General features: G+C 54.1%; 1 protein-coding gene across 1 annotated transcript; it reads right to left on the reverse strand.

Moving 5' to 3' along the window:
• Positions 1–2727: 2727 nt before the first annotated feature.
• HHATL (hedgehog acyltransferase-like) lies at positions 2728–9069 on the reverse strand (the record flags this gene model as incomplete). Its single annotated transcript, XM_008936583.1, has 6 exons — positions 2728–2849; positions 4660–4801; positions 6115–6316; positions 7466–7501; positions 7899–8043; positions 8898–9069. Coding segments are annotated over 6 exons (819 nt in total), but the record flags the coding sequence as incomplete, so codon positions are not given.
• Between the last annotated feature and the right edge of the window lie 1963 nt (positions 9070–11032).

The raw sequence follows: 11032 nt of genomic DNA on the forward strand, positions 1-11032 counted from the left end.
CCCTTCTCCATGTCCCCTGTGGTGGGTGAGTGCAGGGACTTGTTCCTCCTCTGGCTGGCTGGCACTTTGGGTCTCTGGGGGGTGATGTGGGAGCAGAGGGAGGAGTTTGGCTGCTGGGCTGCCCATTTGTGATCATATCCTTCTGTATTGGGCAAGTGGTCAGCAGAAGATCAGATAAGACACTCTTCTGCAGGAGAGAGATGAGCAGTTGACGTGCCCCTGAGGTCTCCTGTGCCAGGCTGAGATAGCACCACGTGGGTCCTCCTGGCCCACCAGACCTCCTGGGCCTGTACCAGCAGTGATGGCAGAGGGGATCACTTCAGGCAAAGGTGGAGGGGTGAAGCCCAAGTTCTCCCAGGAGCTGTCTCTCTAACCAATCACTCACTTGGTGTCTAAGATTAGCTCCTTCTGGCAGCTCCAGCAGATGCAGCTGGTGGGTAAATTTAGATCCTTATTGAATGGGTTATTTTCTCTCCTGGAGCATCCAGGTCAGTGCAGAGTCACTGGGCTTTGCCATGGGAGTCACTCCCTGGGAGGTGGGTGACTCTGTGTGTCCTCCTGGGCAGCCAAGGACCTGAGCTGGGTCACCCACAGAGACAGAGCCCTTGGTCTCAGCAGCTCAGGGTGGCTTCTGCCCTGTGAGGACACCTGGGTGGAAGAGGAGAGGTGAATTTTACCCTGGAAGGAAGGAAGCACATCATGTCATTGCTGTTTTGGTGGCAAAGAGTAAACCTGAACAAAGGGAGATGTCAGGAAACATCTACCAAAGGTCCAGCAGCAGAGCTGTGTTGAAAAGGGGTGGACTTGGCAGCTGGAAAGGGTTTGGAGATGCAACTGGGGCTGCCACCAAGGAACAATACCTACCCTTGCTTCCAACACTTCTGATCAGGCTCCCAGAAATTAAATCAACACTGCTTCTGACTCCAGCTTGAGGTTTGATGGTAGTAGGCTTGGAAGAGCTCACCAGGATGAAGGTGGAGTCAAAATAAAGGTGGGGATGAATCGAGCTGCAGCCAAACCTCCAATCTGGTGGTGCCACTAGGGTGGGTTTCTGTTAAACTTAACAATATTCTGCCTCGTTATGAGGGGTGAGAGGTGAGGACCTCCAACCAGAACCTGGTGTCTCAGATGTGGCAGCAGGGCCTTGCCCAGGGTGTCACCTGCAACGCAGCCCCACCAGTGATGAGCAGCAGGCACCAGGGATGCCCCACGTTTATTCACTCCATAAATAAATGACACTTATCAGGGACTTCACAAAGGACTTTGGCAGAGCTGAAAGCTGGCAAGGAACCGATCCTGCTTCCTCCCCAGAGAAGCCAGAACACTCCAGCCCCAAGCATCTCCACCCCCATTGCAAAGTGGTCCAGATTCTGACCTCACCAGGCACTGGCAGAACTCAGACTATAAGGCCACTGAAAGTTACTCTGAAGTGCAAGAGAGCCAGAGCTCTTTCCCAGTTATGAAGCCACCTCTTCCCCAAGGCACCATTTATTCAGTGCACTCCCAAACTCTGCTTCTCCAAGGAGGTCACTGTGGGCTTCTCCTCTGCCACCAGGTCCCAGGTCACTGCCCTGCATTCAGGATCTTCCTCCTCTGGTTGCACACACGTGTGTGTGTGCTCGTTCAGGGCTTAGGATGAGTGCACCCTTGAGCAAAGGGATGGATGGATGGATGGAGAAGAGCAAGAGTTGGCTACAGCATCTTCTGTTCCTCAGCCACGGGCAGGAATGTGAGTTTAAACCTTTGTCCATGGCGTGTAAAACAAACAAAAAAATGCAAGTGGGATTTGGTTTGAGGCCCAGGACACCTCTCACAGCAGGATGGTCGTGGTGGCCACGTTGTACCCAGCAGTGGAGGATCCTTTGGGTCTGAGGGCCTGGGGACCGTGGAGTTGTGAGCCAGATGTTGTGCTCCTTCAGCGTGCCCCAGGTGACCCGTGTGTGATGCCTCCTGGCTGGGAGGCTGGCAGAGCTCCTGCACTCTCAGTGGCCATGCCTGAGGTTGGTGTTGTGGATGTTTTAGCACTGGTTGGCAGAGGTCCTTTTGCAGAGCTATCACTCTGCTGACAGTGGTGGGGAGACAATCACCCTTCAGGGTGATGTTCCTGGTCCTCCCTCCCCTTGCTACAGAGACTATTCTACTTCTTTGGTAGCCTCTTGGCAGGCAGAGACCGTGCTGAGCCCTTTTCACAGGCCTCACTGCACGACCATGGTGCTGAACTCTTCACAGGGATGTTGGCCACTTCTCCTGATGAAAGAAACGTGGGATGCTTGGCCTGGAGGAGACCTGGAGATGTTCTGCTCAGAGCAGGCTCAGCACCAGCTAATCGCTTGTTTATATTTGCCTGGCTCACCCCAAACCCTCAAGCTGTGGGATTTGGAGAGTCTCAGGGCTACAGGTCCTTCAGGAGAGCAGAGTGCTGGTGGACTGAGTGTTATGGGAAGCAGAGGGTGAAATCTCTATGTCAGAGGGTCAGAAGAATGATGGGGATGTCTCTTCCTGGCATTAAACAAGTGTCCCAAGGGCCTCCCTCAGCAGTCTGCCATGCACGGGGAGCCTGCAAACCACCCACGGTGTCCTAGAGAGTCTTTCCTGCAGCAAGAGGGTGACCTGAGCTCCCCAGGTGACTTCTACATGGGTGAGCTACAGCAGGAGTGCTTGGAGAGCTCTGGCCAGGTGGCTGGAAGGGAGACAAGGCTTTGGGACTAAGCCTGGTGATGCTTCCCTCTACTCTGGCTTTGCCTTGTCACTCTTCTCCTCCTCCACGGCCAGGATGCGCTCCCGCTCCTTGATCAGCTGCACCCCACAGTATGTGATGAACCAGATGGACAAGGTGCTGACAGGGAAACCTAGGAGACAGAGGGAGACATGGTCATTGGGAGGTCCCACAAGTTCATGATGGACAACGTTTCCCATACAGAGAATTTTCTAGACTCATAGTTGAGATGAAGTCTGTGAGCCCACCAAGGCATCACAGACTGAGGAAGAAGTTCTTCCCCAGGAGAGTGGTGAGACCCTGGCATGGGTTGCCCAGGGAGGGGGTTGAGGCCCCAGCCCTGGGGGTCTTTAAGGCCAGGCTGGAGGAGGCTCTGGGCAGCCTGATCTAGTGGGAGGTGTCCCTGCTCATGGCAGAGGGGTTGGAACTGGGGGATCCTTGTGGTCCCTTCCAACCCTGACAGATTCTGATCTGTTTTAGCAGAGGACTTGAGAGCCCTAATGGCTCAATGCTTGGACTTGATGATCTTGGAGGTCTAAATGATTCTATGACTCTCTGACTCTATGACTGCAGCTAAGGTGAGAACATGCTGGGGTGGCTTTGAGCACTGTCTCACCCCTGGAACTTCTTCTGGCCCCCACGTTCAGACTTGGTAGTTGACTTTCTGCCCATTCTGTCTCCCCTATAAGGTCTTTTGACTTTCTGTTGAGAGACCTTACAGCAGCCTTGCAGTGCTCAAAGGGGCCTACAGGTAAGCTGGGGGAGGACATTTCTTCAGGGGGTGCAGGGACAGGATGAGGGGTAACAGTTTTAAACTGAAAGAGGATGGATTTAGATTAGATGTAAGGAAGAAGTTCTTCACTGTGAGGGTGGTGAGACCCTGGCACAGGTTGCCCAGGGAAGCTGTGGATGCTCCATCCCTGGAGGTGTTCAAGGCCAGGTTGGATGGGGCTTGGAGCAACCTGCTCTAGTGGGAGGTGTCCTGCCCATGGCAGGGGGCTGGAACTGGATGATCTTTAAGGTCCTTTCCAACCCATTCTATGACTCAAGCTGCTCATGTCCATTGCTGTTCCCCATGGTGGCCTTCTGGAAGCTTTGTGCCCTGCTGATGCAGAGGACCAGCTCAGCTTTGTCCCATATCTAGCAGGGACACAGTGTGCACCCAAAAAAAACACCTTTGTCTTTTTTTTTTCCCCTAGTTAAGCAGCCAAGAGCAGCGAGCTCTCCATCCCCTGAGGAAGGCTCTGATGACTTCTGTAACCAGGAGCCTGGTATCCACAGCAGAGGGGAGACACAAGCTTAGTACCTGCTAAAACAGGACCTCTGAGATGAATAATGCCACCAGCAAAAGCCAGCTAGCTCAGCAGGCAGGCACTTCTGGCACCCTGAGCCTGGAGTGTCACATTATCCCCTTCCCACACCAGCCCTGTCCCAGGGGGGGCTGGAGGACGTGGACTCCTGATGGTTATTTATACCCTGGGCCACTCAAGACTTCAAAAGAGTGCCACCAGCCCCTGATTGCAGATGTACAAGGTAGGACTAGTGTGAGGGTGTGTACCTGTCACCTTCAGGTTGGGTCAGGAGGAACTGCTAAAGCAAAAGGAGTAAGAATTCTTCTGGGTAAGAATTAAGCAGCCACACAACAACCAAGGGTGGACCCAAGAGGACTTTAAAGTCCCAGTCATAGAACCATAGAACTGTTTAGGTTAAAAAAGACCTTGAAGATCAACTCCAACCATTACCAGCACTGCCAGCTCATCACTGACCCACGTCCCTCATCACCACATCTCCACATCTTCTAAATCCCTCCAGGGATGGGGTCTCCACCTCCTGCTCTAATGCCTGCCAAGCCTTTTTGGGGAGCAAAGGGTCCTCAGCTCCCCTACCAGTGTCCCCCCATCAAGACAAGGGTCCCTCAGTGGGGGAAGCTGGTGGCACCTTACCCGTCAGGAGGAGTCTCTTGGTCACCAGCAGTGCAAACTCCAGGCTGTTGAGGGCTGGGATGTTGTAGAGGACAATGGCCCAGAAATTCACTGCCCCAAAAACTGCCCTAATCCTTCGAGACATGCCCGCTGATATTTTGGCCTGTGGAGGGGAGGGGAGCAGAAAGTGAGTTAAAAATGGAGCTGTCAGGAAAGGAGATGTACTGCTCCAGCTCCAGCCCCACTCCAGCTGGGTCCCCCAGAGGGACAGGCAAAAAGCAGAGCAGCCTTGAGTGCCTCTGGGATGAAGAAACATGAGAAGAAGGTAAAACTTCTGCTCTGCTGCTGGGCTCGGATGCATTTGGGAGTCTGGACCAGTGTTTCGAGGTCCTGTGTGGAGGAGAAAGATGTCATACAAGGTTTCATGCTGGTAATGGCTGAGAACTCCTTCCTTCACCTGCTGCCTTGGCTTAACCATTCCTCAAGGCTGCTGTAGGTCAGGTTTATTATTAGCCCTACGTGCAAATCACTCCCTGCTCCTGGTGGAAAGTTTTTCTTGGGAATTATGAAAATAATTTAAAAAAGAGCTGAAAAGGAGTGAGAAGAGCAGAGTGAAATCATCACTGGCACATCATCCTCAGAAGAGCACAACGAATCCCCAGTGCTGAGAACTGTGGTGGCACAGGGAAGGAGATTTCACTGCCTGCAGCTGAAGTTCAGGGAGGAGAGCAAATGGTGGGATCATTCTGTGAAGTTTTTCTTCAAAAAGGGTCTTCATGGACCTGCTGTAGCACCTCCAGACTTGGGTTGGGCAAAAGCAATAAGCAACAGAATTGTTTCCAGGGTGGATTTTCTTAAGTTCTTCTTCTAACAAGTCCCTGAGGCACTTGGGTTCTATCAGAGAGAGGGTGCTGAGCTTTGGAATCGACTTCATCCTAGTACCTAAACATCTCCTTTTATCAGAAATTGGCTCAGAACCCATCAGAATGCCAAGATGGTTTGGAGAATAAGAACAACTCATCTCCCTGTGGAAATGTAGAACCCTTTCCCTGTGGACACACCTCAGATTTTGTGCCCACTGGGTCAGCTGTCCTGGTTCTCTTTGAAAGCTCCACACCCCAGCTTAAATTTCCCATGAAGCATCATAGGGGAAGGTGGGAACTTGCTCTGGGTGGAGGACACCAGGTGTAAAATGAAGGGATACAGAGCACCAGGATGGTGCTTCCCTTGCACAGCTGAGTCTCACAAGGATGCTAAAGGTCACAGGAGAGAACTTCAGGTCTCCAGGCAGGAGGCCTGGACACGGGGCAGCATGGCATCATCTGGGATGTTGCTCTTCAGTCTCAACTCAAAATGGATCTGGCTTGTATAAAGAAGTTTGAGCTCCCTACAGTTAGTTATGGATGTTCTCCAGCACCAGAGCTTGGCCCCGGCCCCACTGACCTTCCCCCAGCCACTCGCAGCCCAGCTCCTCACCTCCAGTTTGGCAAAGGGCTCCTGCTGGAAGAGCTTCTGCACCCAGAGCTCAAAGTTGAGGCCAAAGCAGTTGAGGACAGACCAGATGTAAACAATCTCACAGGGTCCCAGCCACAGGGTGGTGACGGCGAAGGTGGCGACGCTGGCCACCAGCTCCTTCAGGATGTTCTCATGGCTCTCTCCAATGTGGTCATACACGTACCTAACGGCCAAGGAGAGTGGTTGGTGCTGCCCCACAGCCAAGAAGACCCCTCTGGAGTCCCTTATCCCATGCCCACCACAACCTTCTCACAGAGCACCCCAAGGAGAGTGGTCGGTGCTGCCCCACAGCCAAGAAGACCTCTCTGGAGTCCCTTATCCCATGCCCACCACAACCTTCTCACAGAGCACCCCAAGGAGAGTGGTCGGTGCTGCCCCACAGCCAAGAAGACCCCTCTGGAGTCCCTTATCCCATGCCCACCACAACCTTCTCACAGAGCACCCCAGTTAAAATGGAAAGCTGCTTGGGTTGACCCGTTGAAGCAAGAACCTCATCTCCCACTGGAACCCAGCTGCCTCTCAGATCTACAGCTCCTCAAGGACCAAACCCCACCCTGTCCACCTCTTGCAGGTGAGGGCTTGGTAAAACCTGGAGATCTGTAGAGCTGTGGGCGACCTCAGCCTGGCTGGTGCAGAGGATTTCATCACAGAGCAGCCACCACCTTCAGTACAGGTTTGCTGGTCTGTACTCAAGGCAGAGGAGAGCTGAAGGGCTGAGGGAGATGTAGATGGAACTCAAACCACCCTCGTGACCCAGGATATGGGAGACCTGGGGTCAATTCCCCTTTCCTCTGGGTGGAATATGAACCTGACACTTCCTCCCTTGAGGAAACACGAAACCCACCAGGTTTAAAGGGATTTCTGGGACAGGTCTCTCTCATTTCCAACCGTGTGTGTGGGTTGATGCACTTTGTGGTGATTAATTCAATGGTCCTAGGGGTAAAGAGACCAAATACAACTTCATGCCATGGTGGGATTCACTCAGCAGAGAGGACATCTCAGCTTTGGGCTGAACAGCATCTAACGCTTCATTGCTAGGTGATGAAGGAGAAGACCTTGGACCAGACCAGAGAATTCCTTCAACCAGACCAGAGAAGACCTTGAACCAGACCAGAGAATTCCTTCAACCAAACCAGAGAAGACCTTGGACCAGACCAGAGAATTCTTTCAACCAAACCAGAGAAGACCTTGAACCAGACCAGAGAATTCCTTCAACCAAACCAGAGAAGACCTTGGACCAGACCAGAGAATTCCTTCAACCAAACCAGAGAAGACCTTGAACCAGACCAGAGACAGCTGATGGGACACTTACTTGCATAACCAGTCATTAATCCCTCTGTCGAAATGCCTAAAATGCAGATGATAAGAAGCAGGTTAAGACACGTGGCAGGATGAGACCCTTCCACCTTGCAGGATATCAAGTCCAACCCTTCCCCCCAGCCAGAGGAGGCACCCAACCCCTGGTGAGGTACAACCTGAACCTTTGTTCTCAGCACTTCTCCATGCTTCCTTCCTTCAGCAGGTCCCACTGTTGAGGTGGTTGCAACCTCTCTCCTTATCTCGTGCCCCCTGCCCAAGAACATCTCCCTGGGCTATGGCCAGGCCTAGGCTGTAGGTTGACTATGGACTGCTCAATAGTCTCCAACCCCTAGACCAGAAGCACACCCAGATGTCCTCCCCCTCCCCCATGCTCCATTCAGGTCCAACGTGCTGCCTCTCCCCCTGGGTGCCCGTGGGGTACTCACGTCTCGGAGAAGACGTAGAGCATGGTGATGCATTTGGGGGGCTGGGGTGGGTCCAAGTGGTCCAGTCTGGCGATGGTGTTGGTGACCCCAAACATGACAGCAGCTTTCACCCAGTCGTACACCAAATTGGAGTAGGCCAGGCCAGCTGGAGCAAGAACCAGAGTCAAGTGGGTGAAGAGGAACACGGAACGTGTCTCCTTCAGAACTCTGGGGGATGTCATGTCCCGTGGAGCTTGCAGTCTATTGCAACAAACATCACATCAAGAGGACAGTCTAAGGCTGTCTTGGACCAGCAAAGCTTTTCAAACTAGCTTCTCAAGAAGCTTCCTCTGCCTTGTCCATGGAAGGGCTGAATATGGCTGGTTTTGGAGGATCTATAACTCCTTTGGGTCTCTATCAGTGTTTGAACACTCAATGAAAAAAAACCTCCCTAGATGCAGTCAGGTCCTTGCTGGACCTTTTTTGCTGTGTCCTGCTTTGTCCCTGCCCACCTCTGAGAAGAGGAGGTTCTCTTCTTCTCCACAACCCTCCATTAGGCAGCTGAAGACAGCAGCTACCTCTTCCCTGAGCTGCCTCCTGTACAACCTGTGTCCTGGGGCCATTTCAGTGGCTCACAAACACCCCTAACTGGTGGCCACCTGTGAAAGCATCTGAGATACCAGCTCTACCTCTTGCAACAGCCTGGGGCTGATTTTCTGGAGGTGCTGAGCTCCCTTCCAGTCCAGACAAAGGCAAGGGGAATGGTTTGGTGCTCAACTTCTTAAGCTCCAAGCTAAACACTTCCCACTGAGACCCTGAGAGAACATCAGGCCAACACCATTTGCTTCACAGGGCTGCCCCAGCCCAGCCCTGTGCACTGTCAACAGGAAGAAGAGAAGCTTCACTCCAACCCATCCAAGACACGGGCTGCCAACGCCTCTCCAGGAGGACCACTGGAGGTCTGGGTGACACCCTTGAGGGTGAGTGCAGGTGAGAAGGTGTCTGAGCATGGTCACTCACCCAAGGACCAGTCCGAGAGGCGGTTCACGAACTTCAGGTCCGAAGGGAGGGTGAGGATGTAGAAGAAGTGGAAGAAGATGTCCACAGCCAGGACAGCCCCCATGTGGAGCAGGGCCTGGATCCGGATGTTCCTCATCTCGTCCTCTTTGCGTCTCAGCTCTCGGGTGCTCACCTGCCAGGAGAGCAAACCAGGGAAGGGCTGAGCTGGAAGACAGGGTGGGTCTGTCTTCCCAACCTGTTCCTCCATCCAGAGACACGGTTGAGGTCCAAATGGGCACTCAATGCTCTCCTCTGGAGACCACGTCGTGGGTGACGTGGGCCAGATCTCCACTGATTGAGGAGGACTCAGAGGACAAGCTGGGGTGAACACAGCCACGAGGAGGAGGACATGTGCATGCCCAGGAGATGCTGGGAGCAGGGCTGGGATCCCACCTGACATCCCTACCAGAGCCTGAGGTGGATTTTGGCCGGGTGGGAGGAGGAGGAGGATGACTGGAGGTCTCAGGAGCCTCTGCTGCAGACCCCTGCCGTGAAGGAGAAGAAGAACTGCTCGAGGGGCCATCCTGAACGGGCTGGGACCTGACTGATGGGGAGGTGACCTCTGCTGGGACCTGCACAGCCCGGGGCTGGGCTTTGCCTCCAGGAGCTGGCAGGTCTCTGGGCGTTGTATCTCCACACCAGCAGAGCAGGGGTTGGGGTGATGCTGGGCAGATGATGTCCTCGCTGCCCCCAATCTCCTGCTGTGGTCGAAATCCTCTTAGGTTTTGGACTCTCCCTTTATCCCCTGCGAGGTGGGAGCTCGCCCAGCCTAATCCTCAGGCTGCTGTGCCAGCCCTGCCAGCCAGGCCAGATGATGCCCCAGGATTAAAGCCTTTGGCAGAGGGGTTTTTTTTCGTGTCAAAGTGCTTCAAGGCTACAAAGAGGCTGCTGGACCCCGAGGTGGAGGAGAAGCTGAGGGGGGACAGGCAGGAGGACATGCAGCCCCCCCCCTTGCATAGTCATTGAGGTTGGAAAAGACCTTTAAGATCAAGTCCAACCCTTCCCCCAGCACTGCCAGGTCCTCACTGCCCCGTGTCCCTCACCCCACATCTCCACAGCTTGGGAACCCCTCCAGGGGTGGGGACTCCACCACTGCCCTGGGTCAGGCCTGGACAATCCTTCTGGGGAAGAAATCGTTCCTCCTGCCCAACCTAAACCTCTCCATGAATTGCTGTTGGGCAATTAGGACTTCACCTCTGCAATTAGCTGCAGCTCCAGCAGTGCAGGGGGGCATCTAGCCAGGAGATGGCAGTGGTGGCCAGGCCAAGGCAGGACCCCGGGCCGGGGCATGGAAAAGGGGTTGGGGACTTTCTCCTGGTGCCTTGGGGTGGGAGTTTTAGGCTGCAGAAGGGGAGATGGTTCACTAAGTGGCTGGAGAGGTTTGGGGCAGGAAATAACCCCATCTCCAGATGAAGCTTTGTAGGAATGGTGGGAGCTCAGGTCTTGGAGACCTGAGGAGTTTCATGGCCTGGTTAGGAGAAGCCAGGGCTGCCCATTTCATAGGGAAGACTGATGGAAACAGAGGATGGAAGAAGAACGTGGGGTGAGGCGGGCACCCCAGGGCACTGTACCCCCTCTGGAGGGGCCTGGATGGTGGGGCTGCTGCAGCCACGCTCCCCTGGACTTCTGCCCAACAGATAAGACACGACTGAAAAGATGGAACCCTAGGATGAAGCATTTCTTCCATCATGCTGGGGAGAAGAGCCCACCAGCAGCTTGACCATCCCTGGGGCTTGTGTGCTGAGCATGGGCTGCTGGAGGACTCAAGGCACCACAAGGATCCCTTATGGGGTGCAGCAGAGCTGACCTCAGGACCTTCAGGGTCAGATGCTCTACAGCCCATTTCAAATGGGTCCTTTCCACGTGCAGCAGGAGGTTGTTGAGTCCCAGGTGAAGGAACCAGCAAGGAGCAGGACTCAGATCAAGGCTCATCCTGCTCATGGGGGGAAAGAAGCCACCAGCAGCAGCCCAGTGCTGGAGAGGAGGTGCTGGGCTGGGTGGGGCTTTGGTCTCCTCCTCCCCAAGGAGGTTCTGGCTGCTCTCCCCTGCCCTGGCTTTGTCTTCTGAATTCACAAGTCTTCTCCCAAAATGCTTTT

Source organism: Merops nubicus, unplaced genomic scaffold (assembly GCF_000691845.1).
Source record: "Merops nubicus isolate BGI_N331 unplaced genomic scaffold, ASM69184v1 scaffold16403, whole genome shotgun sequence".
Taxonomy (NCBI): Eukaryota; Metazoa; Chordata; class Aves; order Coraciiformes; family Meropidae; genus Merops; species Merops nubicus.